A 24,970-nucleotide genomic window follows, 5' to 3' on the forward strand; every position below is an offset into this window, starting at 1 on the left:
ATGTGAGAGACCAAGAGAAAAAGATGGAAAAGAGAGCTAGAAGAGACAGAGACAGAGAGAAACTGGCCTGAGAGGCTGAGAAAGAGGAGCCTGGCCTGGCACTGGCTGTTTAACGAGACACCCACCTTGGAGAGTCAGAGCCAGGGAAAATTCTTTTCAGAGTTTTTGGTTTCTTCCCATTCCTCTTCAAACATTTTGGGGGCCTCAAAAAAGTTTATTGAGGAGCACACTCCCTCCTGGTTTTTCTTCGTCTCTAAATCTGAAACAAATCTAATTAGACTCCCAAACCTAAACAGGGAATAGCATCCCCCTAGTGTCTAGCTGGGTCTAAGAATACGGAGCAGTGTTTGTCACACTTTTTTTTTTTTTTTTGCGGTACGCGGGCCTCCCACTGCTGTGGCCTCTCCCGTTGTGGAGCACAGGCTCCGGACGCGCAGGCTCAGCGGCCATGGCTTACGGGCCCAGCCGCTCTGGCGGGCCCAGCCGCTCCGCGGCATGTGGGATCCTCCCGGACCGGGACACGAACCCGCGTCCCCTGCATCGGCAGGCGGACTCCCAACCACTGCACCACCAGGGAAGCCCCGTCACACTTTTTGATGTCACTCTCTGCTCAAGAAAAATGTTTAGGGCTTCCCTGGTGGCGCAGTGGTTGAGAATCTGCCTGCCAATGCAGGGGACACGGGTTCAAGCCCTGGTCTGGGAGGATCCCACATGCCGCGGAGCAACTAGGCCCGTGAGCCACAACTACTGAGCCTGCGCGTCTGGAGCCTGTGCTCCGCAACGAGAGGCCGCAACAGTGAGAGGCCCGCTCACCGCGATGAAGAGTGGCCCCCGCTCGCTGCAACTAGAGAAAGCCCACGCACAGAAACAAAGACCCAACACAGCCAAAAATAAATAAATTAATTTAAAAAAAAAAAGAAAAATGTTTAGGCACCCACGACATTTTATATATGTATATGTATATATATATGTGTGTGTGTGTGTGTGTGTGTGTATATATATATATATATATATATATATATATGGATTTAGAAATTATATACAAGTACTGTGACAATTAACTAATGTCTCAAGGCCCAGTATATATTCGGAGTGAATTTCATCACCAACAGCAGTGGATAGAAGTCCACCTTTCAAGGAGTTTTCTTACTATGATTTCAGTCAGCAATAATGTGTATGTGAGATGCCATTCTTTATTGTTTTCAACGTTAGGGTGGCTGTTGTAGGGCTTGAACTAGGAGCAGTGGTGGGTTTGTCCTACACTTTTCCTGTCACTGGCTTGTACTTTCTCGATTAGCGTTATCTCCATCCATGGTTTCTTGGCAGGGACTTTTAGAAGCCACTTGTCCACACTACAGGGATTGATTCAGTTACAGCTGTGTTGTTTGATCCTCAGCTCCACCGAACCCGCCACCAGGACACTACAGTATACAGCAGTAGGCTGAATGTAAAGGAACAGAAGACATGGGCATAGCAAACCTGTCTGCATTGTGGGCTGCCTTTGGCCTCTGGAGACCCCACTTAATGGACATGGCATTGGGTGTCTGACATATGGCCAAGGGTGCACATCAGGGTTGAGCTACATACTCTTTTTTTTTTGCGGTACGCGGGCCTCTCACTGTTGTGGCCTCTCCCGTTGCGGAGCGCAGGCTCAGCAGCCATGGCTCACGGGCCCAGCCGCTCTGCGGCATGTGGGATCTTCCTGGACCGGGGCACGAACCTGTGTCCACTGCATCGGCAGGCAGACTCTCAACCACTGCGCCACCAGGGAAGCCCTGACCTATATACTCTTAACTACTTTTAGCTAAAACTTAAGTAGAAATAATGAGCTAATATTTTCCTCCTGTGCTTTGGAGATTATTATTTGAGAGACTAATAGGTTCTGACCTAAAGACATCTAAGCCCACCTCTGCCACACCTTCGCTTGCCACCTCTCATGGCAGGGTGCTCATGACCACTCAAAGCAGCTCTCATTTTTAGAAAATTCCTTTACATATTGAGCTGGCATCTGCCCTGGTGACTCCCCAAGGTCCCAACCCCTCCCTCTGGGCTCAGAGCCCCACCTGGTCGTCCTGTCCTGGAGGAGCCCTGCAGAGACCTGGGGACAGTGACCAGGTCTGTTCATGCAGTGCTCATCCCTAGGCTGAGCACCCTGCTCCTCCGGCCACTGCTCTTGGATGTGGTCTCCGTACCACTCACATCCTCCGGATTATCTTGGTTTGTCCAGACTCTGTTCTGTTCAGGACCTAGGATTGAGCCTAGGATAGGAGCTGGTGAGGTATAGGTCACCTTCCTCACTGTACACTCTGTGCTTCTGTTAATATGACCTAAGGCTGTGTTAGCTTTGCTTTGTTGCTCTATCACCTTGTTGACTCGTATTTCACTTTAACAGACATTGGTTATGTACCCCCTGTGTGCTAGAGTCTAGTCAGATGCTTGTGCTGAAATGTACTTATCTTTCAGAGAGTGTTTTTAAAATCCTAGGTCTTTCTGTATGAACAGCCTCCAAGCTGGGCCCACCCATCCTCCTTCTGCACAGACTGGATTTTTGTCCCTTTTACCTTCTTCTTTCGGTGCCATCCCCACTTCTCAGGCCCTCACTGCATCCTTGGATGTGCTGTGGCCACGGGGTTCACCCAGATTCGTGACAGGTCCGTCCAGCTTGTGGGCAGCTGGCTGAGCAGTTTGGATTGTTCTCCCACCATTAAATTGCCTGGATGGACTTGAGACAAACGGCTGAGGAGGTGGGAACGGTGGCGTCTTCATTCTTTTCCTCTGTGAGGGTCCCCTTGTGCTTGGACTTCAGCCTCAGATCCGAGTTCCTATCATTTGCTTCGTGGCCTGTGGGGAAGCCCCTTGCCCTCTCTGGGCCTCAGCTTTGATCTCCTGGCTGTAACTATGTGGAATTCAAGCTTGGGGAAAGAGAGAGAGGGCCAAGCCTGGGGAGTGAGGTGAGGTGGGAGGTGAGGCTGAGGCAGGAGGTGTAGCGGGCTGAAGAAGAAGGGGGACAGGAGCAAGCGGAGGATCTTATAAAGGGAAGGGGGAGATGCTGAGACACTGCTGGCGTAACATTATTTCTCTAAGCTCTTAAATCCAGCACTTTACGGCTTCTTTTTCTGAAGCACTTTCTCTAAGCCAGGGGCTAGAATATAGTAGCAAGAAAAACGTGATTCCTAATCCCAGGGAGCCCAGAATCTAAGTCCATTTTATCTGAATCCTCACAGCGACCCTGCAAGATAGTGACACAATCCCTATTTTACAGACAGGGAAACTGAGGCTCAGAGTGTAAAGTTATTTGCCCAAAGTCACCGAGCTGGGGAGTAAAGTGATGAGGCACGATTTGGAGTGGGCTCTGTCAGACCCCACTGCTACAGTGACTTAATCAAGATACCTCTCAGTACAGAGTATTGGCTAAGAGCATGTCATTTTACTAGGTACTGTCCTGTCCACAGCCCCAGGTGAGCTCCAAAACCCTTGGTGAGTGACACTATTCTTTGTCTCATAGATGAGAAAAATGACCTAGAAGAGAAAAGCGATGTGCCCAGGGCTTGGTGGCAGGGCCCGGCCAGGCCCTTGGTCTCACAGCAGCTAACTCTCTTTCCTCCCAGCCCCTGCCCTGAGGGTGCCCAGAGGACTTCCCACCCATACCTTGGGATCTGGAGCTCTGAAAAGACGGTTTCTGTTCCATGCCTCTGGCTTCCCAGGGTCTGTTTCTGATTCATTCCCCTCCCCAACTGTCCTGCTTGACGGGTGGAGGAACTCTGGACCTGGGAAGCTGGCAGTGTCCAGAGGAGGCAGCAAGAGTGCCCAGGCCTGGATTCTAGGACAAAAAGACGGGCCCCAGGCACAGCAGGGATTGAAGCAGATGGCATTTCCCAAAGCTGTACCAAAAGACATTGAACCACATTCTGGGGAAAAGGACTATGCTCTTGTGTAGTTTGGGGAAGGATTGGATTAACTAGAGTGAAAGAGCTTTCTATCCTGCAGGCCTTCTCAGAGCCTTTAATGTACAACTTGCACTTCATACAGCTCCGGGGTGGGGTGGGGGGCTATGGAAAGCAGTGTTGCCCAAACTTCTTTGAACATAAAATCCACTTTTTTCTTGGAGCATTTCAAGGGCCCCACAAGATACTGTATGTATCTTACTGTTAGAAGATGCTCTTCTGGGCCCTCCCCTGGGTCACATCAACCCTGAGCGCCTTTGCCGATTGAGTGGATGAACCCTGACTGCTTTAACAGGACCAGAGCTTTAGTATCCTAGAACGTCCGAACTGGAAGAACCTTGCAGGGTGCAGCCCAGCTTCTCCATGTGTGGGAACTGAAGGCCAGGGCAGTGCAGCAACATGTTTGGAGGAGGGAGGCCAGAGACAGACAAGCCTGTTGGGAGACTGTTGTAACACTCAGGGGAGAGTTTCTGGCGGCCTCAGTGGACCACACTCTACCTAGCATGTGGTGCCTTTGTTAACAGTACAGACTTCCCTGAGCCACACCCTAACCCTAACCTTGCTCTGAACACCAGACGCTCTGAGTGAGACGGTCCTGGGCGTCTGCCCTGTCAACAGTGCTCCCAAGGACATCTGACCATTACCCAAATTTGAGAGACATTGAGCATGGGAAAGGAAGGGGAAACTCTCATTTATTAAGTTGCCAGTATTCTAGGCTTGTTGTAAGCGCGATATCCTTTTATCCCCGCAACACTCTGGAGGATAGATATTAACACACCATTTTATAGAAGCTGAGTGGAGCCTGGCAGCAAAGGAACAGGGACAGGAACACAGTTATGACCAAGTCCCAAACCCTCAGTCCCCTTGTAGGATCTCTTGGGAGGGAGGTAGTGGGAGTAGAGAACCCAGCTCCTCTTGAAGGGAAGATGAGACAGGCTTGGGCTTTGGCTGGCTGTGGAGAGAGGAGCCGTGTCATCCTTCCTGCCTTTGGAGCTTAGGGACCCAGGAGGGTGGTGGAGTCAGAGAAGTTAGGAAGGAAGATGATCAGCATCTGAGGGCTCTGGGCTGAGGCATGCACTGCGGTGGAGAGACTGTGATAAGCAGAGTGATAGCCCCCAAGGGTGCCTATGTCCTGATCTCTGGAAACTGCGACTCTGTTAGGTTATGCAGCAGAGGGGAATGAAGATTGCACATGGAATTAAGATTGCTCATCTGCTGGCCGTCACATACAGGATGATCCTGGGTGACCTGGGTGGGGCCAGTGTCATCACAAGGGTCCTTAAATGGGAAGAGGGTGGCAGAAGAGGTCAGAGCAGTGTAGTGTGAGGACTTGACCTGACATTGCTGGCTTTGAAAATGGAAGCAGGGGCCACAAGCCAAGGAATGTGGGTGGCCTCTAGAAGCTGGACAATGCAAGGAAATGAAGAAGGAGGGGGAGGGAAAGGGGAAGGAGAAAAAGCAGCAGCAAGGAAACGGATTTCCCCTAGAGCAGGAAGGAAGGCATCCCTGCTGACACCTTGACTTTAGCCCGGTGAACCAGTGTTGGACTTCTAACCTACAGAACTGTGAGATGCTATACAGGTGTTGCTTTAAGCCTCTAAGTTTGTGGGAATTTGTTACAGAAGAAATAGAAAACCAGTGAGGAGCTGAACCAGCTCCAAGATGGTCTCTGTCCTCAGCAAGTGTACAGGCTTCTAGGGCAAGATCTTCAGGACAACTGGCTTGGGCAGTTACAGTGCTGGGGAAACCCGGGAGCTCCCCAGCCCAGCCTGGAGTTGAGACAGAACACCTCGAATGGGATGGGGGGCCTCAGGGGCCCTGCCCGTCCCGCCCTGGGGGCTGGAGTGAAATCTGTGGACCCTGGCCTGCCCAGCAAGCCCCGCTTCGCTCTGCCTGCACTCTCAGAGCCCCTCCCCCCGCATTCATCTCATCTCAAATGCTTTGGTTGCAAGTAACAGAAACCACCACAGGCTACCATAACAGGACTTTCTTGGGAGGATACGGAGGTCTCACAGAACAGAGGGAACTTCTGAGGAGCCAGACTGCAGAGAAGACGGTGCCCAGGAGCAGAAACAAGAGGGCCCTGTCTCAGGGGAGACCAGCGCCCACAGATTGAGGGCTTTGTGTCACTCACGTCACGAGACCGATTCCCGGGAGGGAGAAGCTGATGGTCTAGCCTGGGTGGAGGGCAGTCACCCCTCCAGAGTTCCCATACGGTTGTCCTGGAGCAGTGTCTGCCTGACAAGGATGTGCTTGGAATTAGGGCGCATGCTTGTTTGGGGTGGCTTGGGAAGCTGGAGATTATCCAGGGCTCTGACTTTCTCCTTTGCTGCAATCACCAGAAGGGGCTTCGATGCCAGGTGGGCAAAATCAGTAAGTTTCCACCCCTCTGTCGGCTCTGTCCCCCTCTTAGCTGCTGTTTCTGTTCCCAGGGCCTCCCATCCCATTTCCTGCCCTCGGCGTGTTTAACTGAGCTGGTCCAACATTGGTGGCCCTCAGAGGTGAAGTTTCAGTCCACCTGTGGGGAAAGTTGGCCATTAGCCAAGCGTTCAAGGCCCTGGATGATTCCCTAGCCTCACGGGGTTCCTACCCCTTCACCAGCCCACTGCCACCCACCCCCTCCACTAAACCTTCATTCCACTTTGGCCACATGCTAAAATCCAACTCAATCTTAGTAAGCCCCCGCCTCCAAGGTGGGACACCCGAGAAAGATAGGCAGCCCCTGAATCAGGAGACAGGGTTCTGGAGCCAGCCTTGCCCCTGAATCTCTGTGCGATCCTGTGCAAGTTCCTCTCCATTGCTCAGTTTCCCCTTCTGTAAACTAGGACACGGATCTCCACCCTGCTTCCTGCCTGGTTAGCTTGAGGATCCAGTGAGCTGAGCGGGGAAAGCTCTGTGAGGCTGTGATGGCCTGGTGTCCCCTACTATCCCTCCCACCTCGGACCCAGGCCCTTGTAATAGCAGGAGCTTAGGAAATCTGGGCTGAACTGAAGTGGAAATCCAGTTTAGCAAAGCCTGTGGGTGCAGCGGCCCTGGCACCACCGGTGACTCAGCAGGGCTGGGCTTTTTGGAGAAAAGCGCTAAGCATTGCATTTCCTTGTAGGAACAGCCTCAGATGGTGGGGGGGTGGGGGGCACCTGAAAGAGGGAGGCCTATGGGCCTCTAACCAGGGCCAGGGAACGGGGGTTCTCTGTTAGGGCAGGGGACGGATTCGAGTCCATCTGTAAGCTGGGAGACCTTGGACAAGTCACTTGTCTCTTTGAACCTCAGTTTCTTTTTGTGTAAAATAAGACTTGCAAGGGTGAAATAAGATCACGGGGATTGCGCCATGTGCTCTTTCCTCTCTCTGCTTTCTTCTGTCTTCAATTCTCCTGTCTCAATTCCGTGTTCCATCTTGGCTCAAAGGAGGTCACATGCTGTGAACTTGAACTTTCAGAAGCCTCTCATGGCAATCCCTCTGCCTGATGTCCCACCACTAGTGCGCTGTCCTTTTGTCTTAAGCATTGCCCTACACACTGATCGTAGAGTTTTAAATTTTTACATTTCTGTTTATCCTTTCTTACAGCAGAAATATGGGTGGAGGAGGATGAGGCAAGGACATTAAAAGGAGAAACAGGGCTACCTCAGGTCCTGCCTCCATGATCGTTCTATTTCCCCTCCTGATGGATCAGTGTGCTGAAAAACTGCCCGAGGAGGTTCCCTGGGCTCTGGGGACACTTGCTCAGGGCTCCAGAACTAAATAGAAGCCAAGTCAGCATCATTTGCATAACAATGGATGACTGTTAGTGGCTTCTTTCCTGGTGCTCATGACAGAGGCCTGGGAAGAGGTGCCAGGACGGAGCAACTGCCCTTTTGCTCAGCCACTTACTAGCTCTCTGGCCCTGGGCAAGTTACCTTGCCTCTCTGGGCCTCAATGTTCTTACCTATAAAATGAGCACAACCACAGTGAGCCCTGTTAGAGTTGTGGTGAGGCATATGTGAGGCACACGTGTCACGTGCTCAGATCCTTGCCTGGTAGATAGGAAGCACTTATTTGTTATTGTCTTCTTCATCATCAGTATCATCTTTTTTGCTTTCTGCCGGGCCCTGTGCAGGGCACAGGTGACACAGAGATGAATCAGCCATGGTCCCTACCCTGGCTGGTTAGTGATCTAGTGGAAGAGACTCACCCTGGGTGTGTCAGACCCTCTGCCGGGCCCTGATTGGAGATCTGAAGGTGAACAAGGAACAGTGGCCCCGGCAGTTGTGCAACAAGGCTCCTCCCTCAAGAAGGAAGAGTCTGAAACAAGGCACAGCTGATGAAGGCTCAGGAGAGCAATGTGCCCTCTGGGCCTCCCCCAAATCCCATCCTTCTTTAGAGTTTCTTCGTGCCAACTGTCTCCCATGTGGGCCAAGGCCCCTCACCTCTGTGCCTTTGCACACGGCTCCTCTGGCCCTTCCAAACTCACCCGCAGCGTTCCCTCCTTCAGGAACTTGCCCTGACTGACCCTGGTCTGATTTGGCCCCTTGGCTCCCATGGGACTACCCCCTGGGTCTACCGTGAAACTCCTTGAGGACAGGGCTGCAAATTGTTCACCACAGTATCCCCAGTGCTAGCACACAGTAGGTGCTCAATTAATGTATGAAGGTAGGGGAGGGAAGGTGTATCAGTCAGAATTGTGTTCAGCTACAAATGCCGAGAATCCTGACTATAGAGGTTTAAACAAAATGGGGTTTATTTTTCTTAAATAAGAAAGCAGCTGCTGTCAAGGGCTCATCAGTTCAGTGACCCTGCATTTGCTTTGGCTTTTCCTCATGGTCACAAGATGGCCACTGTAGCTCCTGCCATCACACTCATGTTCAAGAAAGAAAGGAGAGGCAAGACACAGCACCAGCACTGTTGGCCTCTTTGGTCAGGAGTAGCAAAACTCCTTCCCAGAACCCCATCAGGCTTCTCACTTCTTTTTGGCAAAAACGGAATCACATGGCCACTCCTAGCTGGGAAAACAAGTATCTACTTGATATGGAAGAACAAAATTCAGTTTTGCTCGCAAGAAAGAAGTCCAGGGGTGACGGAGGTGGGAGAAGGAATAAGGGAGTGGGGGTAAGGAGGGTGGGTACTGGTTAGACAACCAGCAGAGGGCTTCATGAAAGAGGTGGTATTTGCACAGTGCCTGGAAAGTCAGATACAATTTTGGTAACCAGGAAGAATAGCATGGGTGGAAGTCTGGAGGCTTGAAAATGCTGAGTGTCACCAGGGGCTGCCACGTGACCGAGACAGCTAGAGCAGGAAAGAGGTAGGACGAGCTTGGCGAACTGTCGGCGTATTTGCTGTCAGCCAGCAGCTCTCTTGCCCCCGTACAGCTCTAAGTCTCTTCCTCCACTCCACCTGAAATTCCACCATGAGAGATGATCTCAGCCAGTGAGACATACTGGACACCTGCTATGAACAAAGAGTCCTTTTCAAAATATAAATATGCCCTGAAGGCTTGTGGTCATCAGTCATTCATACCTGGATATCGATTCATTTTATTGGCTAGTGACCTCCTAATGCTTAGCTGAATTCTGCCCTGAGAAATAGGAATTTTTATTCTAGAAAGGGGTAATGGAGCCTGGGCCCTAGGAGATGGGAGATGGGTGGGGCTGGGTCTGGACCCCAAATGTCCGGGGGTCATAGGAGGTCTGTAGAAGAGGGAACTCACACTCACCAAGCCCTCCTATGGGCAGGCACTGGCCATCTTTCTTCTCTAAGGTGCTGCCATTGCCAGTTCACAATTGAGGTAACTAGAGCTTGGAGAAGGGGCCTGTCCTGCCAAGGTCATCTCATGCACAGGTGACGGAAGTGGGGTTGGACCCTGCTTAGTCTCACCCCAAAGCATATGCTGTCTTGTTGCCACGCCCCGTCATAATAATGATCATCATCTCAGCTGGCATTTGTTCAGCCCTTGCTCTATACCAGGCATTGTTCTGAGTGCTTTATGGATTTTAAGTCATGCCATTTTCACAACAATATTATGAGGTAAACACTATCATTGTCCCCATTTTGCAGATGGGAAATCTGAGGCACATAAGAGGTTAAGTGACTGGCCCAGAATCCCACAGCTAGAAGTGTCAGATCGGATTCACAGCCAGGCAATCCAGCTCTGAGGCACGGGGAAGGATGCTGCCTTGTCAAGGTCTTGTGGTGGATTAAGAGTAGATTCTCTACTAAAAACAAACAAAACCCCCGCAAAGTCATAGATACAGAGAAGAGATTGGTGGTTGCCAGAGATGGGGGGTTGGGGGTGGGCGAAATAGGTGAAGGGGGTCAAAAGGTACAAACTTCTAGTTACACAATAAAAAAGTCCTGGGCATGTAATGTACGGCACGGTGACTATAGTTCATAATACTGTACTGCATATTTCAAAGTTGCTAAGAGAACAGACCTTAAAAGTTGTCATCACAAGAAAAAAAATTTTGTAACGATGTATGGTGACAGATGCTAACTAGACTACTGTGGTGATCATTTTGCAACATATACAAATATCGAATCATCATGTTGTACCCTTGAAACTAATATAATGTTATATGAGCATTATACCTCAATAAAAATGTTTAATTAAATTAAACTTTTAAAAAAAGAGTAGATTCTCTAGACCAGTGGTTCCCAAGTAGGGGTGGTTTTTGCCCCCAGGAGACATTTGGAAATGTCTGGTGACATTTTTGATTGTCACAACAACTGGGTGGGGTGTTACCTGCATCCAGTGGGGAGGCCGCTAAACACCTTGCAATGCACACGCCGGCAAAGGATCATTGGTCCCAAACGTGGGGAGCGTTGAGGTTGGGAACCGAGGTCTAAACTTGTTAGAGAGGAGTGAATCTACCTCCTCTTGAAGTTAAGGCCTTAGTCTCAGAGCTGGGAGGAGAAGAAATGGCAGGGGGGTGCTTCAGAACGAAGCCTGCACAGCGTGGCTGAGATGCTGTAACAGAGACCAAATCCCTGGGATTACATAAGCGACAAGCTCATTTCCTGTGCACATAAATGACCAGAGACAGGTCCATGTGCGCAGACGGCTTTGTGCGTGAGGCCTTTCAGGGCCCAGGTTCCTTTGCCTTGTTGCTCAGGGATTCCCTGGGGTGTTGGCTCAGTTTGCGTGATTGAAGTTATTCTCCACCCCATGTCTGCATTCCAGCATACAAAAAGCCGGAAAGAGGAAGTAGAAGGCACAGAAGTTTATAAGCCCAGAGCTGGGAATCGGTTGTTAAACACAACCATTATTAAATTAAATTCTATAAATGTATAAATAACTAATTTATGTTAAAAAAAGGTTAATAAGTACTCAAAATGTATCACTTCCTAATTTATTTTGCTACATTCTGCCCATTACCTAGGCCCTTGAGATTTTCACATCTGTTTTATCTGTATTGTGGAATCACTGCGTAATGCTGTGTTCCACTGTCCATGCCTTCCCAACTTTTTTTTTTTTTTTTGGCGGTATGCGGGCCTCTCGCTGTTGTGGCCTCTCCCGTCGCGGAGCACAGGCTCCAGACACGCAGGCTCAGCGGCCATGGCTCACGGGCCCAGCCGCTCTGCGGCATGTGGGATCTTCCTGGACCGGGGCACGAACCCATGTCCCCTGCATCGGCAGGCGGACTCTCAACCACTGCGCCACCAGGGAAGCCCAGCCTTCCCAACTTTGCAGTCCATGGCATCACAGTGGTATCAGTCACAGAGATCAGTAAACTCTACAAATTAGAGCTTGAATGTTTGCTTTGTCAATTGTCTAAATTTAAGAAAGTGATCAAGCAAATGTTAATAATGGAGATTAAACCTCAAACCTGTAGGCATTGCATTACACCTGTTGCCATTACACTGTGAATAACACAAAAAGTTGAGAAAGTATTCTTCCAGAATCTGTAAAATATGATTCGATTCAGCAAAGATGTTGCTTATATCACTGACAAACTGTGATGACAAAGGCATTTGTTGTTTGCCTTTCATCTTACTTGTTAACATGAAAGAAGTTATCAGCCAACATTCACGTTGGCAGTGCTCTTGTTCATCCATGATGTGAGCAGCCTCTTTTCTGAATTTGGTAGTGATTGAGCATTTATTTGTAGTTTGATTTTGTGACACTATTTTTTTTTTAATTTATTTTAAAGAAGATGTTGGGGATAGGAGTTTATTAATTAATTGATTTATTTTTGCTGTGTTGGGTCTTCGTTTCTGTGCGAGGGCTTTCTCTAGTTGTGGCAAGCGGGGGCCACTCTTCATCGCGGTGCGCGGGCCTCTCACTATCGCGGCCTCTCTTGCTGCGGAGCACAAGCTCCAGACGCGCAGGCTCAGTAGTTGTGGCTCACAGGCCTAGTTGCTCCGTGGCATGTGGGATCCTCCCAGACCAGGGCTCGAACCTGTGTCCCCTGCATTAGCAGGCAGATTCTCAACCACTGTGCCACCAGGGAAGCCCTTGTGACACTATTGTTGGTGATAGATTTGTAAAAACTGATAGTATATTTTGCAAGAAATTCCAAGTCACACTGAAGCTAGAGGTGTATGAAATTCACAATAAAGAGGACTGTATTTTTATTTTTTGTAACTCTGTGCTATACATTCTTTTTAAAATTTTATTTATTATTTTTTACTGAAGTATAGTTGATTTACAATGTTTCAGGTGTACAGCAAAGTGATTCAGTTATACATATACATATATAAGTATTCTTTTTCAGATTCTTTTCTATTATAGGTTATTACAAGATATTGAATATAGTTCCCTGTGCTAATCGTTAGGTCCTTGTTGTTTATCTATTTTATGTATAGTGGTGTGTATCTGTTAATCCCAAATTCCTAATTTATCCCCCCATACATTCTTTACATCAGTAAAATTTACAGCAGACATATCTGTGTGTGTGTATACTTTTTCCCCCAGAACCCTAGAACATCTTGTCAGCTCACCACCACGCAGATCCCCTTCATTCACGGTCTGTTGGCAGGAATATGAGTCACATGGTCCCAAGGCCACGCCTAGCTTCAAGGGATGCTGGGAAATACAATCTCTAGCTGGGGGCCATGTGCCCAGCTAAAATCAAGGCAGCCCAACCATGGCAGCCCCGTGTATTTTCCCCAGAGGAGAGCACCAGCTCACTGGGGTTAGCCGTTTAGATTTTCCAGGGCCACACTTATGGCCTTCTCATGGCCTCATCTGAAGGCCGGCTTCGAGTTACCACTAGCTCCCACTCAGAATTTCAGGAAAGCACAGAGTATGGTGTCCTGAGGGGACAGATTCCCAAACCTCATGCTGCACCTTCAAGTGCCTGCTTCCTGCCCTTGCTTTACCGTTTGCATCTGTAATCCTGACAGCCATACCAGCAGGGCTTGACTTTGAGCAGTTTTGTGCTCCACACCAGTGTTTGGGGTACATTAGACAGAACGTGGGTTCTGGAGTCCCAATTCATGCAAAATCTCTTCATCTCTTTGAGCCTCAGTTTCCTCCTCTGTAAAATGAGGATGATAAAATTTACCTTGCTTGGGCTTCCCTTGTGGCGCAGTGGTTGGGAGTCCGCCTGCCGATGCAGGGGACACGGGTTCGTGCCCCGGTCCGGGAGGATCCTACATGCCGCGGAGCGGCTGGGCCCATGAGCCATGGCCGCTGAGCCTGCGCGTCCGGAGCCTGTGCTCCACAGCGGGAGAGGCGACAGCAGTGAGAGGCCTGCGTACCGCAAAAAAAAAAAAAAAAAAATTTACCTTGCAGGGTTATTGTAAGAGTCAAGTGAAACAATCTTTGGGGAAGTTTTGTTGTCTAGAAACTACAATTCAGGTGTGAAGTAATTAATTCCAATTCCTAACAGACTGGTTTGTGATCAGGCTCAGATGGAATTACAGACACATAAGCCCTTTGTAAAACTGTTAAGTACTGTACTGATATAAGGTGGTATATTACATTTTTAAGTAATGAAAAATTATTGGTTGTTTTATTATAACAAAAGAAATACTGACATAGAAAACAAACTTACAGTTAGTTACCGAAGGGGAAATGGGAGAGATAAATTAGGAGTATGGGATTAACAGATGCACACCACCATATATAAAATAGATAAATAACAAGGATTTACTGTATAGCACAGAGAACTATACTCAATATCTTGTAATAAACTATAGTGGAAAAAGAAAAAACAAGGAAAAGAAAAAAAGCAATACTGCTAAAAATTTAGAAAAGGCAAAGTAAAAATACCCATAATGCTACCACTCAGAGATCTAACTACGGTTTATATTTTGTTATAGCTCCAACAATTATTAACTCGTGGTCGTGTTTGTTATATTTGGACCCCCACCTACGCCCTCCAACTCCCTTATTCAAATAATCAGATTATTTTGAAGCATGTCCTAGACATCATATAATTTCATCATAAACATTGCAGTATTTATCTCTAAATTTAAGAATACTTTAAATAAATATAACTTCAATATAAATATCACACCTAAAAAAATAAGTTCTCTAATGGAGGATGTTGATAACAGGGGAGGCTATGCACGTTTAGGAGCAGGGGATATATGGGCAACCTTTGTACCTTCCACTCAATTTTTTTTTTTTTTTTTTACCTTCCACTCAATCTTGCTGTGAACCTAGGGCTGCTGTAAAAACTGAAGTCTCTTTTTTAAAAAATAAGCTCTTAATAGTATCAAAAGGTGATCATTATTCAAATTTCCCTAATTGTGTATTTCTTTTTTCATAAATTGTTCTTGTACCTTTGAATAGTGGTTGTTTATATTTTTCTTATTTATTTGCCAAGCTCTTTATATATTAAACATATTAACTAAGGTAATATTAATTACTATTGTTATTCCAACAGGGGAGGCCATGGAGACTTCAGGATCACTTCAGGACCACAGTCGAGTCCACGGAGAATCAGAAGATCTAGACCGTATGTTTGCTCTCTCTGCCCTCTGGGCAAAGCCGCATGGGAGGTGAAGTCCAGCAGTAGGTGGAACAGAAGACCCTGCTCAGCTCATGCGGCACAATGAATGGCCCAAGTTACGGTCAAAACCTCTAGAGAAGTAGTGACTTTACACACATGCACATGTGTGTGCTTGGTCCAGTCTATCCCCCAGTACTCTAGCTGTGTGGACCCTCAGTTGCTCCCCAAATCTCAGAGGCTCTGGGGGCTTGGACTTGCACTAGGGAGTGTCCTCAGAAGGTGGGAAGCGTCCTGCATGGCCCCAGAATGGGGAATGGGAAGGTTTAGGGCTTGATCGGATCCCACCTGCCCTGTAATTTACAGAGAATTTTAAATTGGCAACTGCTCTACACAGTGTAGTGGTCTCTTGGGAAGGATAGAGGGCTTAGAAGCCCCTCTCTGGGCTCCACATTCAGAGAAAAGTCTGCCTTTGGCCTTCCTAGAGCCTCTGGGGCCTCTGAGATCCCTGGTCTCCTGTACCTCCCATTGGCCCTAGGGGTTTGGGAAGAGTGTCCCAGTGAATCCAGCCACTCCTTGCTCCCCACATCCAAGTAGACCCCTGGGGAGGCCTGGGTGGTCTCTGGGGTGGGAAGGGCAGGAAACGCTCATCCTTGCCTATGTGTGCCTCCCAGATGGAGAGACGGATTTCCACAAGCAAGACGAGGAGGCTGAGCTCTATTCTCAAGACCAAGATGAGAGCGGCAAGTCTTCCTCCTCTTCATCCTCCTCCTCAGGTAAAGCAATGATTTCATTAAATAAATCTATATTAAGATATTAAAGACAAGCATTTACATGGAAAAACCAATCTCCTGGACTTCCCTGGTGGCGCAGTGGTTAAGAATCCGCCTGCCAATGCAGGGGACACGGGTTCAAGCCCTGGTCTGGGAAGATCCCACATGCCGTGGAGCAACTAAGCCCGCGAGCTACAACTACTGAGCCCGCGTGCCACAACTACTGAAGCCCACACGCCTAGAGATTGTGCTCCGGAACAAGAGAAGCCACTGCAATGAGAAGCCTGCACACCGCAACGAAGAGTAGACCCCGCTCACCGCAGCTAGAGAAAGCCCGCACACAGCAACAAAAAGCCAACGCAGCCAAAAAAATAAATTAAAAAAAAAGAAAAAAATTAACAAAAAGAGAAAAGAAGAAAAACCAGTCTCCTGAACCTCCCACCTCGGTACTACAGCTCTCTTTTTCCATGTTCCCTTCCAGAGCCTGCCTCTCTGTACATGTAGCTTGTACACAGTTATAACTACCATAGAGGGACTTCCCTGGTGGTCCAGTGGTTTAGAATCCACGCTTCCACTGCAGGGGGCACGTGTTCAATGCCTGGTCAGGGAACTAAGATCCCATATGCCACGTAGTGTGGCCAAAAAAAAAGAACCCAAAAAATTACCGTATAGACAATTTTGTCCTTGGTTTACAATTTTTTTTGCTATCTTATCCTAAGCATTTTGCCATGTTATTCCATAATATCTTAGCGGCTATTTTTCATGTTTCCCAAGTAGCCCCTCAAAGTGACTGCGTCTCATGTAAAGGAACGTTTAAGTTTTGTAGGAGCACTTTGGAATCAGGGGCAGTGCATGTGTCCATTCAAGCAGCCTGCAGGTTCATACCCTTTCTTTGCCACTAACTAGCTAAGCGTCCTGTATGCCCTGGAGTCCTCATGCATAAGATGGGAATGATAACAAAAGTTATCTCATAGGATACCTGTGAGGATTACATTCTACACGTGCAAAGGCTTAGCACCTATCAGATAGTAATAGCTCTAAAAATAACTGCTATTGTTAAGATTTTCCCCCTTCCCCACCCCAGTTTGTCCTGCTCAAGAGCATCCTTGCACAAAAGCCTTTATTTTTGAATTTTTCATACAAATCAAGTCCTACATATCTACTCCCACAAGCACTTTAATGGGTTTAGAGGGATGAGCATCTCTAATTGGACTTTGATTACAAATTGCCACATTATTCTCTGAAAAGAAGCAGGATGTCTCTCTACTTTTATTCTTTTAACTCAAAAGGTAAGGCTGAATTTATAGCAGCAGCAACATCACAGCTAGCATTTATTGAGCACTTACTTTGTGCCAGGTAGCGTTCCAAGCACTTTATGTGGAATAACTCAGTTAATTCTCATAGCAACCCATGAGGAAGGCATTGTTGTTATTCCCATTTTACAGGTGAGGAAACCGAGGCCAGTGAGGTTTAGTTCTAGAAGAGCTTCCAGAGGCAGGAGGGCTACAACACGGGATTCTGTCCCTTTGTTTGTCCTCCGTAGGTGGGAAGGGACGTTCTGTCTTCTGATTCTGATTGACCCTCAGGGGTTGCTGCTCCCCCACAAATGTTCTCCCCCAAGTGTGGCCATAAGTTCCTTCCTTCTGGTCTCCAGAGTACATACACATGGGACTGGGCGTAGTTAACAAAACTGAACACTTAAAAGAAAGCAGCAGGAAAATAAACATGGAGTCCTAGAAGCATTGAGACAGACTGACATTCAGGATCCTGGTCTCTGGTCCTACCCTGGTTGGCCTGCTGCTGGAACTCAGACCCTGCCCATTCTTCAGGCTCAGACGGTGACCATTAGTCCTTGGGCCCCAAGCCTGGGTGCCTCCCAGCAGCCCCCCACCTTCCTCCACGTTAGGGCCCTAACTCAGAGTCTGGCATGCAGCACCACTCTCCCTACATAGCTTTTTGTTCTTTTTTTTGTTTTTGTTTTTGTTTTTTGCGGTACGCGGGCCTCTCACTGTTGCGGCCTCTCCCATTGTGGAGCACAGGCTCCAGACGCGCAGGCTCAGCAGCCATGGCTCACGGGCCCAGCCGCTCCGCGGCATGTGTGATCTTCCCGGACTGGGGCACGAACCCGTGTCCCCTGCATCGGCAGGCGGACTCTCAACCACTGCGCCACCAGGGAAGCCCAGCTTTTTGTTCTTAACGTATCCTGTTTGGGTTTTTTAAAATATTTATTTATTTGGTTATGCTGGATCTTAGTTGTGGCTCGTGGGCTCCTTAGTTGAGGCTTGCCGGCTCCTTAGTTGTGGCATGTGAACTCTTAGTCACGACATGCACGTGGGATCTAGTTCCCTGACCAGGGATCGAACCCGGGCACCCCTCATTGGGAGCACGGAGTCCCAACCACTGCGCCACTAGGGAAGTCCCTATCCTGTTATTTTTAAATTAAAACGTTTTTTCATTATGAAAGATTACACATGGGCACATTGTAGAAAATATGGAACATACAAAGAAGTAGAAAGAAGGAAAAAAATCATCCTTTGCTCTGTTAGATAACCACTAAACACATATTAGTGTATCTCCTTACAGTTATTCAATAAATATTTATTGAGCATCAACTATGTGCCAGGCTCAGTGATGGATACTCGGGACACCAGAAACAAACGTGATTTTTTCTGCCAGAGTTAATTTTTTAAACAATTGAATTAGACAGAACACAGAAAAATTATCCTCATTCTTGACAGCATACAATTCTACAATACCTTTTATTAAAAATTATATATTATGCATAGGGAACTATATTCAGTATCCTGTAATAAACCATAATGGAAAAGGAAAAAATCAATCCTTGAACAAGTTTTAAAAATTATATCTTATGGGGCTTCCCTGGTGGCGCAGTGGTTGAGAGTCCGCCTGCTGATGCAGGGGATGTGGGTTCGTGCCCCAGTCCGGGAAGATCCCACATGCCGCAGAGCAGCTGGGCCCGTGAGCCATGGCCGCTGAGCCTGTGCGTCCGGAGCCTGTGCTCCACAATGGGAGAGGCCACAACAGTGAGAGGCCCGCGTACAGAAAAAAAAAAAAAAAAAAAATTATGAATATATCATGGAGAAAGCTAAAATAATATTGATGTGAATGTTAATAGAGATTGTCCCTGTTGGATAGAATTTGGAGTAATTTTTGCTTTCTTATTTTCTGTATTGTTTGATATTTTGCAAAATATGATGAAAAAGCCTTTTGGGGGCATTGATTGATATTTGTAAAATACACAAAAGAAGAAAATAGAAGCCACTCAAAATCCCATCTCTTGAGATAAATACCACTGTTGTTATCTTGATGTACTTCCTGATACCTCTTTTTCTGTACCAGTTGAGATCACATACGCACTGATTTTTTTTTTTTCTGCACTGATTTTTAAGCACAGTTAACTTGGTTTCCTATAATTAAAAAATTTATCCATGATAGACCAGGAGGTCCCCAAGCCCGCTGAGGAACATTGGGACTGCTGGGGCCCTCTTGGTCATCCTGAGGAAAAGGGAATCCTCTGGACCTGAAGCTAGAAACTCCTAGGCCTGAATCCCCAGAATGCTGACCAATCCAAGAGTGCCAACAACGCGGTCATTCTTCAAGGCTTTAATCAAACTCCTGCTGCAGGCGGGGCAGCCTTAGGACAGTGATACCCAGGCCTCGTCCTTCAGGAGCTCAAGGTGGTTGGAGGGATGAGCACCACCAGGGACCCTCATGCCCACTGTGTCAAGCACAGACAGTTGATGCTATAGAAACCCCAGAGGAGGGTGGGCAAGATGCATGTGAGCTGGGGCAGCTGGAAAAGCCCTTCTACAGGAGGTGTGACATCAGCTTAAGCTTCAGGATAAGGGAGCAAGTGGGAAGGGCATTCCAGGTGGGAGACAGAGCACGAGCAAACCCAGAGTCAGCGTGGCGTTGGTGGCATCACAGAGTTGATGCAGCCCCCATACTGGGCAGTAGGGAAAGCACCTCAGTAACACGATACTTCACAGGACCTTGTCTTATCTTAGTGAAAGCCGTGTTGAACATAGTAAGTGATTTGTCTGAGGTCACACAGAAAGTTCATGGCAGTTCCTGTCCCCTAACCCTCAAAGCAGAATTCTTCCCCCAGACCACACTCCTCACATAAACTAAATTTTGAGAACCGACACCAGAATGAGGTATTCCAGGCTCGATCCAGGCTGAGGTTCTCCCACAGCTTGTGTTTGTTCCCTGCAAAGAGCAGCAATGAGGACTAGCCCCCCTGAGTAACTGGAAAACGTTGGCAGAGACGGGGGCTGGTCTCCCCTGCAGGGGCAGCTCGCCCAGTAGGCAGTAGGCCTCACCATTTCTCCTTTGCCCACTTGGCTGATGGCTGAATTTCTCAGTGGGCCTGAGCATGTCCGTGTGAAGATTTTTTTTTTAAATAAATAAATACATTTATTTATTTATTTATTTTTGGCTGCGTTGGGTCTTCGTTGCTGCGCTCGGGCTTTCCCTAGTTGTGGCGAGCGAGGGCTACTCTTCATTGCGGTGCACGGGCTCTAGGTGTGAGGGCTTCAGTAGTTGTGGCACATGCGCTCAATTGTTGTGGCTCACAGCCTCTAGAGCACAGACTCAGTAGTTGTGGCGCATGGGCTTAGTTGCTGTGTGGCGTGTGAGATCTTCCTGGACCAGGGCTTGAACCCGTGTCCCCTGCATTGGCAGGCAGATTCTTAACCACTGCACCACCAGGGAAGTCCCCCGTGTGAAAATTTGTTCCTTGCAGTGTTATTTATAGTAGGGCAACAATAGAAACAACCTAACGTCCAACAACAGCAACATAGAGCAGTGATGCTACACCCTGTCCTGGTCAGAGCTCTGGTCTTCATACATCTCTAAAGTGAAAAAGAGAAATTCAAATCATAGAATTCGTTTGATCTCATATACACTTTGTAAAAATTCACACATACATGATTGTAAACAAGACTGGAAGGAAAAATATCAAAATGTTAATAGTGGTTATCTCTGGATGGTTAAATTATGGGTGATTATCATTTTCTTGTTTTTTTTTTGAATTGACTTATACCATAGATACTTTACAATAATCTTTTTTATCTTTATAACCAGAAGAATATAATTTTGTTTTTTTAAAAGAAAACTTTAATAAATGTTAGCCTAAATTGATTGTGGGAAGAAAAGAACTTGGGGGAAAGAGCCTGGATTAATGCCTAGTACAGATCCTGGCACACATAAGGTGTTTAATAAATGCTCTCATGACTCTGGAGCTGAGCTCTGGGTTCTATTTTTGGAGATAAAAATGATTAGAAGTGCAGGCCTTGGTGACAGACCTGGGTTTGAACCCTGGAATTTCTGCTTCCTGACTGTGTGACTTTCAGCGAATAACTTAACTTTTGTGAGCCTCAGTTTCCTTATCTGTAAAATGGGGAGAGAGAGGCATTAATACCTTCTTCACAGCATTTCCAAGAGGATCAAATGAAATATTAACTATAAATTACTTAGTTCAGTGTTGGTACATAGTAAGTGCTCAAAAAATGGCGACTCTTATTACTGACTTTGAACGAGGCCCAGGTCCTCTCAGGCCCCCAGTTCTTCTTCAGTCAGCTGAACACAGTCACCTTGGGGCGTGTGAGGGGCGTCAGACAGAGCAGCAGGAATGCTCTTGTACAGCTGTCTTGCCTCTTGAAGAGCGCCCACCTCACCCCCAGCGCAAAGGCTATGTTACTTTTTAAGGCTTCCGACACCAGGAGAGGGAAGCCACTCTGGGGTGCTGTAACTGTGGGGAGCTGACTAACAGGCTTTGTCTACACCCAGGTGCTGAGCATGGGGAGCCTGACGTTTTGAAGGATGAGCTTCAACTCTATGAAGGTGATTGTCTGTCCAGTGGCTTTGGGGGAAACAGAATTAAACAAAGGACATGAAGGCTTAGGGCTTTGTTGGGAGGAAACACGGTGATGAGGGTGTTTCATGAGCTCAAAGTCCTGGGCAGATGTAGGAGGTGTGGCAAGGTGAGTGGTTATAACATGGGCAGATGGAGGTGGGGGCAGGCATTTTCTGCCACAGTCAGACTGTCTTGGAATCTCTTCTGATCTATAACCCTGACTTGCAGGTTGACTGTGACCAGTCACCCAACCTTTCTGGGCCTCAGCTTTCCAACCAGCAAGATGGAACTTAATCAGTACCCTCTCTCTTGGAATACTGGGTTGTTTAAGCATGCAAGGGAAAATTAAGGACCTGATTTCTACAAAACTCAAATTACGGAGTAATTGTCTCTAAGCATCGTGATTTTTACAGCGAGCAGATATAAATATTATGGCACTTTGCTTGGTAGCACTTTGATGAGATGGAGGAATTTGTAGGAATGAACCAGTTTGCCAAAAAGCCTCATAAATGAACACTGCCAGATAAGAAAACCTGTTTAACTTTGTTTAATCCAACATTTACATAATCCGCTTAGTCTCCTAATGCCAGATAATAACCCAGGAAATACAACTGGAAACATATACATTCAAAGAAATGGAAATGAAATATCTTAATATTCTGCATCAAGGTATTACCAGTGGCTGCCACTGGGTGGTAGCATTGTGAGTAATCGTCATACTATTTTCTTTCATCTGAATTTTCTTTTTTTTTTAAACAAAAACAGGTACTGTCTAATTTTTTAAAATGTTAATTAAGTAGTGTAAGAAAGTTTTCACTGAGTGTAAAATGAGAGAGAAACTGTTACATATACGTACATTTTAAATGTTTTTTTCTCATCAAAAAGTAAGTCATGTTCCCTGTAGAAAACGTAGATATCGTCACGTATTTGTGACTTAATTCCCCCAAGTAATGAATTCCCCGCCCCGCCTCCCCCCTCCCGAGACACCAGAGGTACTTGGTAATTACGCTGCCGGAGTCTCATTTCATGCCGTTCTTGGTTTGCCTTCTGTACCCTTGGTGCTGGCCTCTCTGGTCACTTGCAGACACTGGCTCCTGTTTGCACATTAGCCTAAAGACAGTTCAGCATACTGAGTGTTTATTGCCATGAGCTGAGTGCCCCCTTCAGGTGTTTGTGTCCTGGGGCTGATCTGGAGGGCAGAAGTGTACAGAGTGGGGACTCCTGCCTCCCCTTGAGGGGAAGAAGGTGACAGGCTAGGAGAGAAGTCACTGGGAATAGAGTAGGTGCCAAGAATCAGAGGGTGGGGACTTCCCTGGTGGTTCAGTGGGAAACACTCCGCGTTCCCAATGCAGGGGGCCCGGGTTCGATCCCTGGTTGGGGAACTAGATCCCTCATGTATGCCACAGCTAAGAGTCTGCATGCCACAACTAAAGTTCCTGCGTGCCACAACTAAGACCCAGCGCAGCCTAAGTAAATAAATATTAAAAAAAAAAAAAAGAACCAGAGTGTGAATGAGGTGGGAGGGCTACCCAGGCCAGATTAAAGGGAAGGCTGCACCTCAGGGCACGTATAGGGCTCGATTCACCCTAGGCAGCCCAGACAGGAGCTCCACACTGGGGTCAGGGGCCAGGGCCCCCATGGTACAACCCAGCTTGGCTTCCACAAGCTCAGGGCCTGGTGGGGCTGGAGCCACGTGGCTAAGTGTCCTCACCTGCATCTGGATAGGAATGAACAGGCACAGATTGCAAACTGGTGGCCTGTGTGTACAGATGTATATCATCTGGCTCACAGAGTATCTTTATTATTATTATTGTTCTTAATATATTTCATCACGTCTACAGCTAACAGTTTTTCACATCTGGAGATCTGTGAAATCAGGGTGCCTCTTAAAATCACTGGCAACTTGCAGTTATAATTAGCAGTAGTTTAAACTTCCATAAAATGACGTCATTCTCACAAACCATGATATCTTTGATTTGATGGAATATGAATTGCCAGCTTTTTTTATAGTCAAGAAGTTTATATAAAAACCTGGATTTCTGGCTTCTCGTGGGAAATTAGAAGACCTGTAACATGGGGCAGGCATTGCTGCGGCAGCTTTCGGGGACTGCGGGGTGGTGCCTGCCCCTTTAGATGAAAGAGGAACCCTCCAGTTTGCTCCAGTGTCCCCTGCAGATCAATGGGAAGTCTCTCTGCAGTGTAACTTCTCCCCACCCAGAGGATATGAATATGCAGTCACTGATTTCCCTTCTGTGCAGGTGCCCCCGGGGAGGTGGTGCCGTCTGAGGAATCAGGTGAGTGTCTTTTAGGGGAGAGGGGTCGTTGGTACTGGTGTTGAACGAGGTCTGGGCACCGTCTTTCCCCCAAAAGAGGCAGGCGCTATCAGGTGCACGGCTGTGAGAGATGGGACTCCCAGTCTGCTTGGGGCCTGGGGCTCTGACCCGGGCTCAGCAAGCAGGTGGGGCTGGCTGTGGCATGAGACGGGGGGCCAGTGGAGGTTAGAAAGGGGGTCCAGGCAAGAACAAAGGGATTATTAATAACAATCTATAGATAGAAAGATCCCCTGGGGGCTGGAGAATTCAACAGGGGCGTTTTCAGAAGTCACCTGTGGCACTCGTTAAGGACCCAAGCTGGCCTGGGCACTAATGTTGAGTTTCTAATTTCCAGGACTCCGAAGGAGAGGCTCTAATCCAGAGAGTGGTAAATATGCAAGCTCCAAGAGGGGAGTGGGAGGCGGCCTGGATTCCAGGGGCTGGGACAGGACCACAGGCAGCCTGGGGGGGAGGGAGATCAGTCCCAGCAGCAATGCCGTCACCAGCCAGAGTGTCACCGTGATCCAGGAAAGGGGCCTCCGGGCTCAGGTCACATGGATCAGAACAGACACAGGCCTGTGGAGGAGGAGGGCATCAGTGGAGGTCCAAGGACAGCCACCCCACCTTCAAGCTTTGCCCTGACCGGTCCTGCAGTGAGTGCCCTCTGACCCAGGAAATAGAACCTGGGAGAGCCATTCTCAGTGAGGCAGGGGAGCGAGAATCCCACCAGCTATACCGTGTCAGAGTTAAACCGTCGTCTCTCTCTTGTTCCCAAGGAGAAGTGGAGCCCTCTCAGTTAAGAAGACTAAATATAAAGAAGGATGGTAAGGAAATTGGGGTTCCAGGGCTGCTGCTTTTGTCTGGTCCAGATTTCTCTGGGTAGAAAGTCAGCTGGTGGCCTGGAACGACAGTAATCATGGCCCACCTCTGCTGCGGGCCCTGCAGTTTGCAAAATCCTCAGCTTAGAATCACCTTGAGAAGGTGGTACAATGATTCCTGTTTTGCAGATATAGAAACTGAGGCTCAAGGACGGGGAGCGGTCTTACAGCTAGTGAGTGACACGACTTGGGCTTGGATCCTGGTCCTGTGCTCTTTCTGCTGTACACCGAGTCACTAGCATGATAAACGCCCTCCAGGCCTTATGGCCATAATGGGGAGCTGGGAACAGGCTGGGCCGAGGAAGCTGGGAGGTTA

General features: G+C 47.8%; 1 protein-coding gene and 1 long non-coding RNA gene across 6 annotated transcripts in view; one reads left to right on the forward strand and one right to left on the reverse strand.

Moving 5' to 3' along the window:
* The window catches only part of TMEM40 (transmembrane protein 40), a 32,567-nt gene that overhangs the window by 2,215 nt on the left and 5,382 nt on the right, over positions 1-24,970 (forward strand). For 2 of the 5 annotated variants that reach the window (XM_012538446.3, XM_033414142.2), the window contains 6 exons: positions 14,751-14,822; positions 15,488-15,589; positions 21,398-21,451; positions 23,723-23,758; positions 24,132-24,164; positions 24,553-24,600. In XM_012538446.3, the coding sequence (XP_012393900.1) occupies positions 14,759-14,822; positions 15,488-15,589; positions 21,398-21,451; positions 23,723-23,758; positions 24,132-24,164; positions 24,553-24,600 (337 nt within the window). In that variant the 5' untranslated portion in view covers positions 14,751-14,758. Of the gene's footprint in view, positions 1-14,750; positions 14,932-15,487; positions 15,590-21,397; positions 21,452-23,722; positions 23,759-24,131; positions 24,165-24,552; positions 24,601-24,970 lie in introns of those variants that run through there. The other 3 variants (XM_033414141.2, XM_049716098.1, XM_033414143.2) reach the window with 2 other exon arrangements.
* Positions 1,625-11,581, reverse strand: LOC125965628 (uncharacterized). The gene is made up of 2 exons (XR_007479753.1): positions 11,531-11,581; positions 1,625-1,720 (listed from the first exon to the last, which is right to left on the reverse strand). It is a non-coding gene; the product is annotated as an uncharacterized LOC125965628 (long non-coding RNA).

Source organism: Orcinus orca, chromosome 10, assembly GCF_937001465.1.
Source record: "Orcinus orca chromosome 10, mOrcOrc1.1, whole genome shotgun sequence".
In the NCBI taxonomy this organism is placed as follows: Eukaryota; Metazoa; Chordata; class Mammalia; order Artiodactyla; family Delphinidae; genus Orcinus; species Orcinus orca.